Genomic DNA, 19993 nt, shown 5'->3' with positions numbered 1-19993 from the left:
TCAGAAATCAGAGCAACCCTTAAATAGGCTGTCAGGTGCCAATTGTGGCCAGATGTGTGTTCCTGCGCAAGGAAATCTGCCGATGCCCATGAATGCACGCATGCGCACGTGTGCGTGCCGGGCGCATCCTGACAGTTCTCTTACATTGCCCCCCCTTAAGGGCAGCCTCCGGATGCCCTTCAAGTGTCTTTTCTCTGGGTGGTGTTGAAAAAAGGCTTGCACTAGTTTGGGAGCATGCGCATCTGAAGCTGGTTCCCAGGAATTTTCTTCTGACCCATAACCTTTCCATTTAATGAGGAACTGTGTTTGGTTATGCCTTCTTCTACAGTCCAACACAGCTTCCACCTCAAATTCCTCATTCCCTTCGATGAGGAATTTCAGAAACCCGATCTGGAAATGGATTTGGTACAGCTGGTTTCAACAAAGAGACATGGAATACAGGGTGGATCTTTAGATTCTTGGGTAACACCAACTCAAATGCTACTGCATTAATTTTCCTCTTGACTGGGAAGGGTCCCAAAAATGTTGGGACAAGTTTTCTTGAAGGACAGCTCAGTTTCAAGTTTGTTGTGGAAAGCCAGACCTTGTCTCCAGGTTTAAGATTCAGATTACCTCTCTTCTTCTTGTCGAAGAACTTTTTATTGCTTGCTTGAGTCTTGGAGATTGTATCTTGCAGTAATTGGTTATTAGTACTGAGGAAGTTTAATCTGTTTTGTACAGCAGGTACAGATGATTCAATGGCCAGCTCAGGTAAGAAAGAGGGGTGGTACCCATAATTGGCAAAAAAGGGTGATTGCTTGGTTGCAGAGTGGATGGAATTATTGTATGAAAATTCTGCCAGTGGGAGAAGTGATAGCCAGTCATCTTGTGCAAAAGAGGAAAAACACAGTAAGTACTGCTCGAGGGTTTGATTAGTTCTTTCAGTTTGTCCATTAGTTTGTGAATCGTAGGCTGTGGAGAGGCGGAGTTCAATGTTTAGTGCTTGGCATAATGCCCTCCAAAATCTAGACGTAAACTGCACCCCACGATCAGAGATGATGCTATCAGGGACACCATGTAATCTTACAATCTCCTTGATGAAAGCTGAGGCGGTCTCTGTGGCCGAAGGAGTTCCTTGTAAGGGTACAAATGGGCCATCTTGGTCAGGCGATCCACCATAACAAACACGGTGGTGAAGTCTTCGGATGGGGGGAGTTCCACTATGAAATCCATGGAGACCCTGCTCTATGGTTTCTCAAGTACAGGGAGTGGCTCAAGTAGGCCCCAAGTTTTGGCTCTGTCTGTCTTATTCCGAAGGAATGTCACACAAGAGTTAACATATCTTTTGCAGTCTTGCATCAAGTCTGGCCACCAGAATGTACGAGAGATCAGATCGGCCGTTTTGCGAATTCCAAAGTGGCCCGCTAATGGGTGGTCATGACATCGCCTCAGGACAGCAACTCTGAATTGCTCAGGGATAAAGATTTGCTCCTTATGAAAGTACAGACCATCCCTCAATTGAAGAGCCAGATCTTTGGAAGGTGGTTGGTTTATCACATATGCTTTTATCTGAGACGTCAAATCCACCTGAAGAAGCAAAACATTTTTGGCTGGTAGAATAGTATCAGGTTCTGAAGATACCACTGGGTCACTGAACATGCGGGACAAGGCATCTGGTTTACCATTCTTTGAGCCAGGATGATAAGTTATATGGTACATAAAACGACAAAAGAAAAGTGCCCACCTTGCCTGCCAGGGTCTTAGTCGTCTAGCCGTCCTCAAGTATTCAAGATTTTTATGGTCCGTGAAGATGAGGATGGGGTGAGCTGCTCCTTCCAGGAGGTAGCACCATTCTTCAAGCGCAGCCTTGATAGCCAGCAATTCTCGGTCTCCAACATCATAGTTCCTTTCAGAAGGATTTAATTTCTTAGAGAAAAAGGCCACAGGATGGAGCAAAGATTTGGGACCTCGGCGTTGAGACAAAATAGTGCCCAGTGCACTCTCAGAGGCATCCACCTCCAAAACGTAGGCTAAGGATGGATCAGGCTGTTTCAAGATAGGAGCTGACGTGAATAAAGTTTTTAACTGTTCAAAAGCTGTTTGAGCTTCAGGGGTCCATCGGAAAGGAACATGTTGCTTTGTTAACTGAGTGATGGGAGTGATGATGCCAGAAAATTTCTTGATAAATTTTCTGTAAAAGTTGGCGAATCCCACAAATCTCTGAACAGCTTTCCTGTCAACAGGGGCAGGCCATTCCAGGAGGGAAGTGACTTTATGTGGGTTCATACAGATACCGTCAGCAGAGATGACAAGTCCCAGGAAATGTATGGTTGGTTTTTCAAAGTCACATTTCTCAGCCTTTGCGTAAAGGCGGTGTTCCCTCAGCCGACCCAGTACTTTCTTTACATGAGTCCTAAGGGATTCTAGAGTTTCAGATAATATAAGGATGTCATCCAGATACACGATGACGAAAAAATCAAGGAAGTCCCGAAAAACGTCATTAACCAGATGTTGGAATGTGGCAGGGACGTTGCAGAGTCCGAATGGCATGACTTGATATTCAAAATGATCGAAGCGTGTTCGGAAGGCCGTCTTCCATTCATCTCCCTCCCTGATTCTGACAAGATTATAAGCACCTCTCAGATCCAATTTGGAGAACACTCATGCCCCACGCAGCCTTTGAAAAAAGGGATCAGAGGCAGAGGGTTCCGGTTTTTAACAGTGACCCTGTTAAGGTCACGATAGTCCACACAGGGCCTAAGGGTATGGTCTTTCTTTTCAACAAAGAAAATACCGGCCCCTGCTGGTGAACTGTTTTTCAAGGCTTTAATCAATATAAATCCGCAGGGCTTCTAGTTCAGGCTCAGAGAGAGGAAAAATTCGCCCAAATGGGATCCCGGCCCCTGGTAAAAGTTCAATAGGACAATCATATGTTCTATGGGGAGGAAGAGTGTCCACTCCTTTCTTGTTAAATACATCCAGATACTTGTGGTAGGCAGCAGGGACCAGATTAGAGGTTTCATGGTCGGGGAGGATACCCAGGAGGGGTGTGGTATTGAAAGTCTTTTCAGGTAGGCAGTGAATTTGGCAGTAGTCAGAGGAGAAGGAGATGTCTCCGGTAAGCCAGTTAATGTGAGGATTATGTGCCTTCAACCATGGAATGCCAAGGATGACTGGGAACATGGGAGAAGCTATGATATCCAAACAGAGGAATTCATGGTGGCCGGAAGAAGTACGGCAGGAAATAGGTAAAGTCTCTTGGGTAACTGGGCTTGATTTAATGCCGGAACCGTCAGCCAGATGAACATGGAATTCCTGCTCCTTGGCACATACAGGCAGCTTGTGGAGAGAAGCAAATGCAGAGACCATAAAACAACTACAGGCCCCGGAGTCTATGATTGCAAGTACAGGAACAGTCTTTTCAGAAAACTGGAGCACAATGGAAAGAGAGACATGAGACGGGTACCTCCCTGAGAGATGCATCATGTGAGGCGGGTCTTTGCCGAGCAAGTCTGTATAAAGTGACCTGCCTCCCCGCAATAGAGACACAGATTGTCCTGTAATCGATGAAGGCATTCATCAGGAGAAAGGGGTGGTCTTCGAATACCTCTATGAGGAGTCTTATGCAGTTCCCTCCTTCTGGGGGATGCAACGGATGAGGATGCAGGAATATCAGACCTTGAAGCCACAGAAAGGGTTCCTTTGGACCTTTTGGATTGCCTTTCACGTATTTGAATGGTTAGATCGATCAGGTCTTCCAGGGATGCTGGAACTCCCACTCTGGCAAGCTCATCCTTTAAGGTGTCAGACAGACCTAGTTGAAACTGGTGGTGAAGTGCGGAATGATTCCATTGGGTATCTGCACTCCATACACGGAAGTCAGTTACATATTCCTCAGCAGGACTTGGACCTTGCTGTAATTTGCCAAGCATGAATTCGGCAGGAATTGCACGGGTTGGCTCCATATGGGAAGCTTTCAAGGCACACGTCCGTATGATCCTTTCCACACGCATTAATCGCCATAAGGCTACCTCCAAACAGTTGCTCCGCCAAGCAGAGGACCATCTAAACACATTAGAACAAGCCTTCCAAGACAACCCTGCTGCTGCCAATGCCTCTCTTGTACAAATGCATTCTAGGCTTACGAATCACTTACACTTTGAAAGGGCCAAACAAGGTATCTTCTTCACCAAACAGCGTGTCTTCGAAGCTGGCAAGCTCCTCGCATATATGGCCCACCTAGATCACAAGCCACCTGTAGTGATTTCTCTCCAGTCGCCCTCTGGGATAAAAATATCAGACCCTGATCAGGTGGCTGAGGAGTTCAGGTCCTTTTACTCTGCCCTCTACTCTTCTACCTCCCAACACTCCCTGACAGAACTTTCAGACTTTTTACAGGATATAGATTTCCCTACACTGACATCTCCACAGATAGCCCAACTAGAAGCGCCAATTACCACGGAATGCATTTCAGAAGCTTTTTCTTTACTCCCCACATCCAAAACACCCGGTTCTGATGGCCTCCCCCTCGAATTTTACAAACGATTCAGTGAGATCCTAATTCCTAAGCTTTGCAAACTGTATGCCCATATATTCGACACAAACGCCCTCCCAACTTCCATGAGCGAAGCCCTCATTGTCCTTATACCCAAACCGGGTAAAGACCCACTCCTCCCTGAGTCATATAGACCTATTTCCCTTCTTCAACTAGACGTTAAGATACTGGCAAAAATTTTGGCTTTGCGTCTTAACAAAGTAATATCCAGCCTAATACACCCCGATTAGACCGGCTTTATGCCAAGTAAAAATACAGCCTTCAATCTGAGGCGGCTTCACACTAACCTTCAAGCTCAACACACAGATATAGGCACTAGAGTAGTGGTCAGCCTAGATGCTGCTAAAGCGTTCGACTCAGTAGAGTGGAACTATTTATGGGAATGCCTCAAAAGATTTGGCTTTGGACCAAAATTTATAAAATGACTCCAACTCCTATACCAGGCCCCCACGGCGCGCATACAAGTAAATGGTAGGATCTTCCCCTCTTTTTCACTTTCTCGCGGTACGCGCCAGGGCTGCCCAATCTCACCTATGCTCTATGCCCTCGCTGTGGAACCCCTTGCGATAGCTCTTCGATGTCACCCAGGCATCAGGGGCCTTCGCTGTGGTCAGACGACGGAGGTAATAAGCCTATATGCCGATGACATGCTCCTCTACCTCTGCGACTCAGGCCCCTCACTCCAGACTGCTCTTCGCATCATCACAGAGTTCGGGGCGTTTTCAGGGCTCCAGATAAACTGGACTAAGTCTCAAATTCTCCCACTTGATATGGGCGCCCCTACGGCAGACCAAGCAACCCTCCCCTTGGTAAGGGCAAGTACTATTAAATATTTGGGTATCCATATCTCCCGATATCTTTCTGATTTTATCACTCTCAACATTGAACCACTGTTTAATATACTTAAAACCAAAACACAAGTATGGTCCAGACTCCCTCTTGGGGTCATGGGTCGTATTAGCCTGGTGAAGATGGTCCTCCTTCCCAAGCTGCTGTATATCTTTTGGTAGGCCCCAGTATCCCTTCCTCTGCGTATTTTTAAATCGATGGAATCCATTCTTAATTCCTTTATATGGGGCTCATCCCACCATAAATTATCCATGAAGGTTATAAAATGCCCGACTGAGCTAGGAGGCACAGCGCTTCCTGACTTATACACGTACTACATAGCGTCCCAACTCTCTCACTTCTTCCACTTCAATCACACTGACAGAACACGCTACTCTCACATGGTCTGCTCACAATTTCACAGCCAAGTAACCCACCCCTTTCAGATCCTATTCTGTGTACCCCAGGGACTGTCGCATGGTAGCGGCGAGAGGCATATGCTGTTACACCATTGTAAAATATGGAAAACAGCCATGCGACTGGGCCAAGCACCCTCTCCCCACTCCCACACTCCCCTATGGGATAACCCCGCTCTGCCTGAACTTGCCACTGTCCCCGACTACAGCCTATGGATTGCCAAAGGTGTTATTTATCTGTCACAGATTGTGGCCAATGGGTCGGTTAAACCATTTCAAACACTTAAAGAAAGCTTTGATTTGCCTAATCACATGTTTTTTCGCTACCTCCAGCTGTGGCACACACTCAATACACAGCTTGGGAGCCCTGTCCCCGCCCGCTAGGTCCCACAATTGGTGGACATAGTCCTGGGAGATGACCCCAAGAAATTGATTTCCCAAATATACACATACCTTATGCGGCCTGCGGCCGACACCATCACGCAGCAACTGAGGTCGTGGTGGGAATCGGACCTTGGCGTCCTGACGGATGAGGACTGGGAAGAGGCCCTCAACAACTGTAAAACTGTCTCCCCAAAACTCTCTGACCGCTTGTCCCATCTATATGTCCTTCACAGATCATACCTGACCCCAGCTTGCATATCCAAATACAAACGCGACCATGATCCCAACTGCCCAGACTGTGGTCACCATACGGCCTCTTTCTTTCACTTACTGTGGGCTTGTCTCTCCATACAGGGGTTTTGGTCACAGGTGGTGAAGTTCCTGCATGATCGCATGGGCTCTCTGCTGTCCCTCTGCCCCCGTCAGTGTGTGTTGGGTCTCCTTTCGCTCCCAGAGAGTGAGAAATACCTAAACACTTTCCTACAGGAGACACTATTTCTTGCCAGGCTAATGATTGCTAGAACATGGCTGAGAGGTACCCCTCCCACACTGCGGAAATGGATCAGAGCAGTTAACATAACTCTTCCTTACAAAAAGGTGCTGTACATTCACAGGGGTTGCCCCGACAAATACTACAAAATCTGGGACAGATGGCTCGAAGATACCTCCACTTGTGACGCAGGAATTTAAATTAAAGTTTTATTTAGAATTTCCCTTTTTTTCTCTTTTTATATATATGTGTGTGTGTGTGTGGGGGGGACGGGGGGGGACTGTGGGATGCTCTTATAACTCCAATATTGAATTCCTTTTTTTTCCCCTTTTTATGTTTAAAAATCCAGCTACTTATTATGCCCCTGTGTATATAAATGCCTCCTGTTTTACTCCTAAAGCCAACATACTGTAGATGTCAGCTGTACAAAGTTATAACTGTATCACTACTCATGTATGTCAAATGGATTAATCCGCAAATGTAGTGCATGTTGCACTGATTACCCGCGTGTTTATAAATTTTCTATTATGCTCAATAAAAGTTAACTTTGATTTAAAAAAGCATGAATTCGGCAGTCTGCTGGTAGAAGGGGTCTGCATAAAGCTGAGCCATGGCTGAGAAGAAAGAATCCGTAGTTGTCAGGACAGGGTCATGTTGTTCCCGGAGATGATGAGCCCAGGAAAGTGGCTCATCCAATAGTAACGTAATGATAAACCCCACCTTGATGTTTTCAGACGTGAAGGTCCGGGGTAACAGGGAGAAATATAGTTCGCAGGAATTCCGTAATGTGCGAAACTTCTTGCGATTTCCAGAGAATCGCTCAGGCATAGGCACCCTGGGTTCAGGAGCAGAAGCAACCTTATGGAACAAGCCGGGCTCTGTTTCGGTATATGAATCAGAGACCAAATGCGGAGCACAGGCCAATGCAACATTCTCATTGTGGGGAAATCGCTCTTCCATGCGACTCAGATTTTCTTGTAACTTCTGCACAATATTGGATAGCACAGAAATAGATCTGTAAATGTCCTCTGGTGGAGAGGCCTCCCTTTCAGACTCCATTTGTGGCTGCTTGATACTGTCACGTACCTGGTAGGAGTCTGAAATGACGAGGTCAGCCTCTCTTGTATCTCCAATCCAAGCCCCACTGGAGATGGAACAGATGGTGGCAAGGATCAGGAGGAACGCGAGTGCCTTTGAATGCTGCGTGGAGAACTTGCCGGAAGTGTTGCAGACTGGGAAGTGCGGGCAGGGTTTCTGGTGAAGAGCTGGAACCAGCAAAGCTGAGAGGATGGACGGCCAGCACAGGTACTCGGAAACAGCGTGGAGCCAAACAGGAGACAGGAGCGAGGTCATCAGGTACTGTAAGCCGGGTTCAGTAACGGGCGGGCAGCGAGGTACCAACGTATAAACAGGAGCAAGGTCAAACAGGAAGCCAGGATCAGGAACCAGTAATCAGAGTAATCAGAGTCCAGAAACAGGGTAAGGAGGGCCAGGGTTTCAGCAACAGGAAGTCATCTCAAACAAACAGGGTTTCAGAATCTCAGGACACAGCTGAAGATCAAGCAGCACCTGTCAGAAATCAGAGCAACCCTTAAATAGGCTGTCAGGCGCCAATTGTGGCCAGATGTGTGTTACTGCGCAAGCAAATCTGCTGATGCCCGTGAATGCGCACATGCGCATGTGTGCGTGCTGGGCGCATCCTGATAGTTTTCTTACAAAATGAAAACGGTATCATTAGCAGTAATCAGCATGGATTCATGAAGAATCATTCTTGACAAACCAATCTATTAACCTTCTTTGAGGAGGTGAGCTGCCATCTAGATAAAGGAAGGCCCATAGACGTGGTGTATCTGGACTTTGCAAAAGCATTTGACACAGTTCCCCATAAAGTTTACTGTACAAAGTAAGGCCTGTTGGCATGGACCATAGGGGGGGTACATGGATTGAAAACTGGCTACAAGGGTGAGTGCAGAAGGTAGTGATAAATGGGGAGTACTCGGAATGGTCAGAGGTGGGTAGTGGGGTCCCCCAGGGTTCCGTCCTGGGACCAATCCTATTTAATTTGTTCATAAACGACCTGGAGGATGGGCTAAACAGCTCAATCTCTGTATTTGCGGGCGATACTAAGCTAAGCAGGGCAATAACTTCTCTGCGGGATGTGGAAACCTTGCAAGAACGGCTAAACAAATTAATGGGGTGGGCAACTACATGGAAAATTAGGTTTAATGTAGAAAAATGTAAAATAATGCATTTGGATGGCAAAAGTATGAATGCAATCTATACACTGGGGGGGGGGGGAACCTCTGGGGAAATCAAGGATGGAAAAGGACCTGGGGGTCCTAGTAGATGATAGGCTCAGCAATGGCATGCAATGCCAAGCTGCTGCTAACACAGCAAACAAGCACTTATTCTCTCTGGAGAAGATGTTTGGGAAACTGCAGTAACGATTACTAATGAGAGAAAGGTTCCTATTAGAGAGGACATGCTTGTTTGACTCTTTGGGGTTTATTTACTAAAGCTAGAGAGGGCAAAATTAGTCACAAGTCTGTAGAAAAAACAATCAGCTTCTAACTTGCTTGTTTAATTAAGCTTTCGCAATAAAACCTGGAAGCTAATTGTTTTCTCTGCAGAATTGTGACTAATTTTGCCCTCTCTAGCTTTAGTAAATAAACTCCTTTGCAATTAAAGGGTCCATGTGCTCTGGTTAGAGTCCCTTTTACTCTGTGGTGGTGGCACACCTGGGTGGGTCACAGTCTGGATTGAATTCTACACCATGTATTTGGTTTCTTCAGTATTGTGGATGACTTGGGACTTTGACACTTTCTTCAGTTGGATTTATTTTCACATATTAAGCTTGGTTCGTTATATTTTACATCGGGCTTTTATATAAAGTTTACTGTACAAAGTAAGGCCTGTTGGCATGGACCATAGGGGGGGTACATGGATTGAAAACTGGCTACAAGGGTGAGTGCAGAAGGTAGTGATAAATGGGGAGTACTCGGAATGGTCAGAGGTGGGTAGTGGGGTCCCCCAGGGTTCCGTCCTGGGACCAGTCCTATTTAATTTGTTCATAAACGACCTGGAGGATGGGCTAAACAGCTCAATCTCTGTATTTGCGGGCGATACTAAGCTAAGCAGGGCAATAACTTCTCTGCGGGATGTGGAAACCTTGCAAGAACGGCTAAACAAATTAATGGGGTGGGCAACTACATGGAAAATTAGGTTTAATGTAGAAAAATGTAAAATAATGCATTTGGATGGCAAAAGTATGAATGCAATCTATACACTGGGGGGGGGGGGAACCTCTGGGGAAATCAAGGATGGAAAAGGACCTGGGGGTCCTAGTAGATGATAGGCTCAGCAATGGCATGCAATGCCAAGCTGCTGCTAACACAGCAAACAAGCACTTATTCTCTCTGGAGAAGAGACGCTTGAGAGGGGATATGATTTCAATTTACAGATACCATACTTTTGACCCCACAATAGGGATAAAACTTTTCAGCAGAAGGGAGTTTAATAAGACACGTGGTCACTCATTAAAATTAGAAGAAAAGAGGTTTAACCTTAAACTACGTAGAGGTGTCAGGGAAATGGCCAAAGAACTGGCAATCTTACCAACACCCATCATGGCCGAATAAGGCACGCTCCCGTGTGTACAGATGCGTGGCTGCACGAACGGGCATACGCAGATGAGCAACAATGCTAACGTGCATACGCAGATTCACAATGGTGCCTCCTGGCATATATTAACCTGCTACCGAGACCTGTGCATTGCTGGATTATCGTCAGCTCCCTGTGTTCCTGTATTTCCTGATCTTTGACCTTCTGTTACCGACTCGGCTTGCTTAACCTGTTATCCTGATCTCCTGGTTTGACCTCTGGCTTGTACTACTGACCCTGCTCTTGTCTGTGTTTGATCTTGGCTTGGCTCACCGACTCTGCTGCAACCTGTCTCACCGTGTATGACCCCGGCTTGTTCCAGTTCTGCTACCTAAATCTCGCATTGACTAATTTACAGTGCATGACCCCCAGCCTGGCTCCTGGTTCAGTTTCCGGATTGTCCATCTGCCAAGTTCACCTATTACTCTGCAAGTACACCTGCCCTACAGTGCATCTTGCTTGTGGAGCTCAGCGCATCAAACCACAGCAACTGGCAAACCGTGATTCTTTGGGCACTGAACTCCCTGTACAAATTCCAGGGGTGCACTGCACTTAGCCACAAGGGGAGCGCTCTCAGCAAGGATGTGGAAGGAGCGGCAAGGATGTGGAATTCCCTTCCACAGATGGTGGTTTCAGCGGGGAGCATCGATAGTTTAAAAAAACTATCAGATAAGCTCCTGAACAACCACAATATACAGGGATATACAACGTAATACTGAAATAAAATCACACTTATAGGTTGGAGTTGATGGACTTATGTTGTTTTTCAACCACACCTACTATATAACTATGTAACTACAAGTGCTTGTTAACTACTTTTACTCTGCGAGTTGCTAATGTCCTATTTTTTAATAAATTCATATACAGTTTTACTCTATGTTGGCCCTCCCTAGTTCCGTTTTTCTATAAGGTACAATGGAGTATCCTATATGATTGATGTTTGGGAAACTGCAGTAACGATTACTAATGAGAGAAAGGTTCCTATTAGAGAGGACATGCTTGTTTGACTCTTTGGGGTTTATTTACTAAAGCTAGAGAGGGCAAAATTAGTCACAAGTCTGTAGAAAAAACAATCAGCTTCTAACTTGCTTGTTTAATTAAGCTTTCGCAATAAAACCTGGAAGCTAATTGTTTTCTCTGCAGAATTGTGACTAATTTTGCCCTCTCTAGCTTTAGTAAATAAACTCCTTTGCAATTAAAGGGTCCATGTGCTCTGGTTAGAGTCCCTTTTACTCTGTGGTGGTGGCACACCTGGGTGGGTCACAGTCTGGATTGAATTCTACACCATGTATTTGGTTTCTTCAGTATTGTGGATGACTTGGGACTTTGACACTTTCTTCAGTTGGATTTATTTTCACATATTAAGCTTGGTTCGTTATATTTTACATCGGGCTTATCTTTGTATACATCACACTATGTACTTCGGTTCATCTTACATTTTTTTACCCTTGATGTGTTGTGTCATTTTTTAGTGTGGCAAAGATTGGTTTATTTATTGAGCCTAGCAGCCAATCAGATTTCCATTTTTCCTTTAGGTTCCGGTATCTCGATGCTCAGGACCTTGCTTGCCTGGTAATAGAAAGAAGTTTGGAACTTCAATTCATAAATGTTGCTATGAGTGTGTCCCATGTCCAGAAGGAGAGATATCCAACATTTCTGGTAGAGTGTATATTTCCTGTTGATTTGTGTGATAGTAAATAGTGATGCACAATTTCTTTGGACTTGCTCTGCCAGTAATTAGTTAACTCCAAACCCAAAATCCACTTTACTGGTTGAACTGCCTTTTTAGTTCAATGACTTTTATTGATTCAGAAAAAGGTACAACAGGAAGTGGTATGCAGCGTAGAGGTATCACAACAGGAAACATGCATAAAATTAGTTTGGGAGTCATATTTTGGTAGTCATATACGTCAAGTAACAACTTACAGGCTGGGTTCACACCTAATACGGATGTGGCTCACAGCAGGGGTTCGGTGCTTCCCTGTTGTCAGAGAACTCACACAGCAAGCACTCGTCTCTGTGCAGCAGCTGCCAATCCTTGTTCTGCTAATGCCAATGTGCATGCACGGAACCATAGCCAGAGACATATGAGATCCAAGGTGGGCATGCACAATGGCACCTCTATGCGAATGCACATGCACGCTAATGTGCACCCGTGAGTGCCAAAGCGCTAATGTGCTAACACGCATGTGCCAATGTGCTAAGGTGCTAATGTATTAATGCGCATGCGTGCACACACACACGTACACTGGCGCAAATCCTGGCACACAGCACCTTATATAAACAGAGAGTCTGCCTAGCATCAGTGCTGGATTGTCTTCAGCTTGTTCCTGTTGTTACTCTGCCTGACTGACCTTGTTCCTGAAAACCCGGCTATCTTCTGACAATTCTCTTGGATCTCCCCTGCCTGCTCAACCTGCCCCTACCTGCAATACTGACCTTGGCTTGAACTTATGATTACGGCTCTGCCTTCTGATTCTGTACCCTGCTGCCCATCTGTTGCCAACCTCTGCCTCTTTCTGACTAAGGTTTTGCCTTCTGATTTGGTACCCCGCTGCCAGCCTGTTGCCGACTCCTGCCTGTTCCTGATTCTGCAGTTGATCCTGATCTGTCTCCCGCTGAACAAGTTTGGTGATCAGTTTCCACATCTCCTCAGCAGAGGTTCTTGCATCTCCAAGTTCCAGCCTCCTGCCTGCAGGCGCCTGCACCCTTTCATTGCCCTCGCACTCCTTGTACCCACCACCAGGGGTGCTTGGATGGGAAACGTGCAAGAGGCCACCCTCATCATTTCAGGGTCTGCTGTAAGACACGTGACACCCATTCTCCATTTTACGGACGAATCAGCCCAGAATTTTTGTCTTAATTTGGATCTGAAACGGATCCAAAGACGCACAAGACCCCTGTGCAATCTGCTCCGCAGCCACCACAGAGATGTATGAACCGACTCCATTGAGATTCGGGCACACTCTCCTGTCATGCCAATTGAAACCACATCCAATTTGCACTAGTGTGAACCCAGCCACAAGCAAGTAAACTAGACATAACAATAGCTACAAACATAGCAATACATTTGTAAAGGAGGGTGCTGCCTGGTCATCCATAACTTGGTCAAATCTGGTACAAGCAAAGGGATTAATCGCCAATAGACATTAATATGTGTGGTTTAGATGAACCATGTTCATTTGGGGATTCTTGGGATTTCCATTTCCTAAGTATGACACTGTGAGCTGCCAGAAGTTATATGCATTACCACTGTTTTTTTTTTCAGTGCTGACCCTTTTATAGTGGTCTGTCCAGTTGGCTTCCCCAAGATGAAGGGGGGAATGGAGAGAGAAAGCTAAGCCCTGGAAGACATTTCAATCCATGCTACTAAACTTTGGTTTGTGCCAAAAAGCCGGCACTGGAAACGGGATTGAAATCCCACCAGCCTGAAAACATACTAGCCCTTCTGCCACATACTTATACTCCTAAGACATTGATAAGAAACTGTTACGCCTACATGTGGTTTACAATTGTAATATTAATCTGATACCTACATAAGCATGGTTATAAAAAAATGAAAAACTCAAGCAAGCTGAATAGACGGAACATTTATTTGGCAAGGTTCTGGGTGTATCTTTTTGTATCCATTTTTTACGGTAGTAGTTATTAATTTGGAACCATTGATCAATATTAGAATAGGAGTTGCCTATCTATAACATTTCCAAAGCAATAGAGTGTTTCCTAGATACTTTAATAAATATTTCCATCACGTGTCCTTTTCAATACCTGCAGACAGTGAAAATTGCATGAAATGTTCTGAAGAAGAATGGCCAAATGAGAAGAAGGATCGGTGTGTTCCAAAACTGATGGAATTTCTCTCTTATACTGATGATCCAATTTCTGCAGTATTTTCAGCTGTCTCCACCCTCTGTTGTCTTCAGGCTTGCTTAATATTGGGGATATTTGTACATTACCAGGACACTCCTATTGTTAAAGCTAATAACCTGAACCTGAGCTATCTTCTCCTGGTCTCCATCATGTTGAGCTTCCTCTGTGTCTTCTTGTTCCTCGGCCGTCCAGTAGATGCAACCTGCATTTTGCGTGTAACCTCTTTTGGTGTCATCTTCTCAGTTGCTGTGTCTTCTCTACTTTCCAAAAGTATAATGGTGTGTATTGCTTTTAAGGCCACCAAACCTGGGAGTTCCTGGAGGAAATGGATGGGAGTCAGATTGCCCAATTCTATAATGTCTGTGTGTTCACTGATCCAAGTAATAATATGTGTGACTTGGTTATCTATTTCTCCTCCCTTTCAGGACCAAGACTTTTACTCTGATCAGGGAAAGATCATCATTCAGTGTAATGAGGGTTCAGTTATCGGCTTCTACTCTGTCCTGGGATATATGGGATTTCTGGCAGCTGTGAGTTTCATAATAGCTTTTTTAGCCAGGACATTACCGGACAGTTTTAATGAGGCCAAGTACATCACCTTCAGCATGCTGGTGTTCTGCAGTGTCTGGATTGCCATGGTCCCAGCCTATCTGAGCACTAAAGGGAAATATATGGTGGCTGTGGAGATTTTTGCCATATGGGCATCAAGTGCTGGACTTCTTGGCTGTATATTTATTCCAAAATGTTACATAATTCTGTTTAGACCTGACCTGAATACAAAAACAGGTTTGCTTGGAAATAGAACGAAATGAGTTAATTACTCAAAATAAAATAAGCCCAATTTGTCATTAAACTGTATAGGACTATTATTAACATTTTAGACAAATATATATTGCAATTAACTTTTTGGTGCATTTACCCTGTAGAGCACTGTTCCAAGCTGCTGTCTTTTCTCTTCAGTCTAGGGTGGTAGGGGTTGGGATATTTATACCATAAGGCAAAATGTAATACGATTAAAAGCAGTAACTGCCAAAACACCTGTAAGTGGCTGACAATGAACAAGAGCAGAGCCTTTGTATTAATGTATGGTAAAACAGGAACACATAAAAAGGGAAAACATAAAAAAAAAAAATAAACCAGCCAGACTGTATAAGATATTGTTTACATGCAGCTCTACCACTGTTGGTGCCGCTGGATAGGATGGGTCCTAAGTTCTTTGCCTCAACCTTCTCAAGAACCCCTGACATCTCTCATCATTGTATAGCACTACATATTGAAACCTGAGCTTATCTGTGAGCATTTTAACCACTTCAGCCCCGGAAGGATTTACCCCCTTAATGACCAGAGCCATTTTTACAATTTGGCACTGTATTGATTTAACTCGTAATTGCGCAGTCATGCAATGCTGTACTCAAACAAAATTTACATCCTTTTTTGCCCACAAATACAGCTTTCTTTTGGTGGTATTTGATCACCTCTGGGATTTTTTTTTTTTTGCAAAATAAATTAAAAAAAAGACTTAAAATTTAGAAAAAAATATATATTTTCTACTTTTTGTTATAAAGCAAAATCTAATAAACTCAATTTTAGTCATACATGTAGGTCAAAATGTATTCAACCACATGTCTTGGATAAAAAAAAAAGAATCAATAACTGTATATTAAATTGGTTTGCACAAAAGTTATAGCATCTCCAATGGTACATTTACTGGCATTTACGCAGCTTTTATTTTATGACTGCCTATCTCATTTCTTGAGGTGCTAAAATGGCAGGGCAGTACAAAACCCCTCCAAATTACCCATTTTTGGAAAGTAGACACCCCAAGTAATTTGCTGAAAGGCATGTTGAGCCCATTGAATATTTTTTTTTGTCACAAGTTATTGAAAAATGACAAAAAAATAAATAAATAAATAAATGTTTACACAAAGTTGTCACTAAATGATATATTGCTCACACATGCCATAGGTATATGTGGAACCACACCCCAAAATACATTCTGCTGCTTTGGGGGTCCTGTACGTGGCTAGGCTCCCAAAAAGTCTTACACATGTGATATCCCCATAATCAGGAGATGCAGCAGAATGTATTTTGGGGTGTAATTTCACATATACCCATGCCATGTGTGAGCAATATATCATTTAGTGACAACTTTGTGTAAAAAAAAATGTAATTTTCCTAAAACTAGTGGCAAAATATAATATATTCCATGGACTCAACATGCCTCTCAGCAAAAAGCTTGGTATGTCTACTTTCCAAAAAGGGTCATTGGGGGGGAGGGGGGGTTTGAACTGTCCTGGCATTTTATGCCCAATATTAGAAGCTTATGCCACACATCACCCACTCTTCTAACCACTTGAACCACCAAGTCCTTTCTGACATTTTTTGTAAGTATTACATACTGAAGCAGAGCATGATCCCCTCCCTTCAGGGACTGGGCCACAGGACAGTATTCCAACATGATAACGACCGCAAACACACCTCCAAGATGACCACTGCCTTGCTAAAGAAGCTGAGGGTAAAGGTGATGGACTGGCCAAGCATGTGTCCAGACCTAAATCCTATTAAGCATCTGTGTGGCATCCTCAAACGGAAGGGAGGAGCGCAAGGTCTCTAACATCCACCAGCTCCGTGATGTGGGGTCATGGAGGAGTGGAAGAGGACTCCAAGGGCAACCTGTGAAGCTCTGGTGAACTCCATGCCCATAAGGGTTAAGGCAGTGCTGGAAAATAATGGTGGCCACACAAAATATTGACACTTCGGACCCAATTTGGACATTTTTACTTAGTGGTTTACTCACTTTTGTTGCCAGCGGTTTAGACATTAATGGCTGTTTGTTGAGTTATTTTGAGGGGACAGCAAATTTGCGCTGTTATGACTCATTTCTGATTGGGACTCTAAAAAAAAGTTAATAATGCAGCTGCAGGAACAGATTCACAGGACTTAATCACTGTGTTTAAAATGTCCGTTCAGTGTCAAAATGTATTATTACATGTTATTTTATACATAGATAAGAAAGGGGTGGTGTGAGATGTTATTAAAAACTAACAAATGGAAATATATTATTAAAAGCTAACGAATAGAACAATTGCAAAAGTAAAATATTGAGAAGGGAGGGGGGAGTAGAGAGTGTTTAGTAGGAGATGTGTCTGTGTGTTAGGTGAAGGTTAACAGAACACATTTCAACAGTGAGAACAAAATGGAGTCTCTTGTGCTTAAATGAACAGTACAGTGAATGGCCATGTAAACGCTGTTATACAAGTTGTACACTCACTACTTTACATTGTAGCAAAGTATCATTTCTTCAGTGTTGTCACATGAAAAGATATAATAAAATATTTACAAAAATGTGAGGGGTGTACTCACTTTTGTGAGATACTGTAGAACCACTTACCTGATCTGATCATTCCCCTATATACTTGGACCTTTCTGTATCTACTGCCAAAAAACTGTCACTGGCATCTAAACGAATCCCTTCTAAATTATAACAATACCAAAGAACAGCTTTCTCAGGCTCTAATGGAGTGCTTTCAACTTAATCAGGGTTCCGTCTCAGAGGAGTCCACCCTAGAGGGCTCCCGCTTAAAAAGATATACTAATGCTTTAAGGAATACCTTACTGGGCAAATTATGTCTCTCAGAGAGGTATTTTCTACAATCCCCTATGGTGGCTCACCTCCGAGAGGTAACCTCTATTCGTAATCAGCTTAAGACCCTATGTATGAACCATATAGCTAAGTCTCTCCTCTGGTAAAAGCAAAAATGTTATAAATATTCTAATAAACCCTATTGCATGCTAGTGAACAAGCTAAAGCCTCGGCCCTTCCATTCCTTTCCTGGCCATCTACTTCAGCCTGATGGTACACCCACATACTGCCCCCAATCTATGACACACATTTTCAGAGAATTTTACAGTATAGTTTATAATTGTCTGACCCCAGAAAATCACTTTAATTTCTCACAAGACTCTTTTGATGCTTTTTTTTTGATGCTCTAAAACTTCCCAAATTATCTTCCTCAAACCTGCAATTGTTAAATAAGACTGTAACACCAGAGGAATTAATCCAGATCCTCAAGCACCTACAGTCACATAAGTCCCCTGGTGCAGATGGCCTTCTTTACACTTATTACAAAAGTTTCTCCCATATCTTTACACCTATTACAAAGGTTTCTCCCATATCTTGATTCCATACATGCTATCTCTCTTTAACGCTATCCTAGATGGTAAAGTTCCCCATTCCCAATTTATGCATTCCCGTATCACAGTGAAACCAAAGCCTAGTAAGGACCCTTCAATCCCTGACAATTATAGGCCCATAGCGCTTTTAAACAATAACTATAAGATTTTTACAAAACTTCTAGCCACCCGCTGACCCAATTAATCCCTAAATTGATTGACAAAGACCAGGTGGGGTTTGACATGCTGGTAACAACATTAGACACACCATAGACCTCATTGATTTGCTCAATAAATTCCAATGACCAGAACTCATATTGAGCCTTGATGCCCTCCTTTGACAGGTTGTCTTGGCCCTATATATTTGCTACCCTACTCGCTTTGGCTTTAAGAGACCATTTATGTCAGCCTTAAGGGCTTTGCATTCCCATTTCACCTCTCAAGTTCAATTGTCAGCTTTTTTTTTTGTCACACTCGTTCCCTATGTCTAATGGCACCAGGTAGGGGTGTCCTTTATCACCTCTTCTATTTATTCTTTGTTTAGAACCCCTGGCTGTGGCCATCAGCTCTTATCCAGACATTAAGGGGGTCCTGATGGGACAGGGGAAGTACAAACTCTCACTCTTTGCTGATGACATCCTCCTTACCCTGACTAATCCTTTTTATCCCTCCCAAATTTACATGATTTATTGACTCAATTTGGTTCCCTCTCAGGATATAAAGTTAATACATCCAAGACTGAGGCTCTCCCTGTACTTATCCCCTCTGATCTTCTAGCCGCCTTAGAATGTATGTATCCTTATAAATGGTGTTCCCAATCCCTGAAATACCTGGGAGTCAGCCTAACACCTACCTACTCTACCCTATATGCATTCAATTATTCTCCACTCCTCAGAGAGATCAGTGGCATGTTAAGGCAATGGGATGCATATCCTATATATATGCTGGGAAGGATAAATGTATTAAAGATGTCTATTCTCCCCAAACCTTTATTTTTTTTTAGACTTTGTTCCTGTACTAATGTCCCAACTTAAAATTCTTAGGCGTCTGAGTCTAATCATATTGCGAACTCTGTGGTACTTGCTACCCGCACTCATGGGGGTCTTGGGGGGGGGGGGTCCTGACATTGTCAAATAATACTATGCCACCCACCTACCCACCTACACGCCATTGCTTCCTGGTCAAGCCAATACGCACCAAATAGATGGTCAGAAATTAAACGGGGCTCCCTTTATCCTGAATATCCCTACTCTCTGGTATGGTCCTCATTCCTCTATAGTGATCCGGTGTTGAAAAGCAAAAGCTTGGGACTATGGCTATTCACCATGCAGATATGGCATAGAACCTACAAGAAGTACTCTCTCTCCACCATGTTCTTCTCCCACTAATGTACTCTTTAACCCTCTCATTCTCGACAGCGTCTTCTATGGGCGTATGGCAAGCTGTGCTCAAGCCACGTTATTCCAGCTTCGTCATTTTGTAAACCCTGTTTCCCTCAAGCTACTTTCTTTTGGAGATTTACAATCTAAATAAAACATAACCAAACAAATGCATTACTCATATCTCCAAATTCAACATGTCTTCTCCTCTTTATCGCCATCAAGCTCCCTAGAATAACCTACTATTTTTGAGTCCTTA

The 19993-nt window shown here is 43.8% G+C and overlaps 1 protein-coding gene across 1 annotated transcript in view; it reads left to right on the top strand.

Moving 5' to 3' along the window:
• Positions 1-15494, top strand: part of LOC141128189 (vomeronasal type-2 receptor 26-like) — a 75813-nt gene extending 60319 nt beyond the window's left edge. Inside the window, exons 6-7 of the mRNA XM_073615333.1 lie at positions 11848-11971; positions 14087-15494. Coding sequence (XP_073471434.1) covers positions 11848-11971; positions 14087-14994 — 1032 coding nt within the window. The 3' untranslated portion in view covers positions 14995-15494. The remainder of the gene's footprint in view (positions 1-11847; positions 11972-14086) is intronic.
• The last annotated feature ends 4499 nt before the right edge of the window (positions 15495-19993 follow it).

Source organism: Aquarana catesbeiana, linkage group LG01 (assembly GCF_042186555.1).
Source record: "Aquarana catesbeiana isolate 2022-GZ linkage group LG01, ASM4218655v1, whole genome shotgun sequence".
In the NCBI taxonomy this organism is placed as follows: domain Eukaryota; kingdom Metazoa; phylum Chordata; class Amphibia; order Anura; family Ranidae; genus Aquarana; species Aquarana catesbeiana.
Note: the sequence above shows the minus strand (reverse complement) of the source record. Positions and strands in the feature narration are given on the sequence as shown.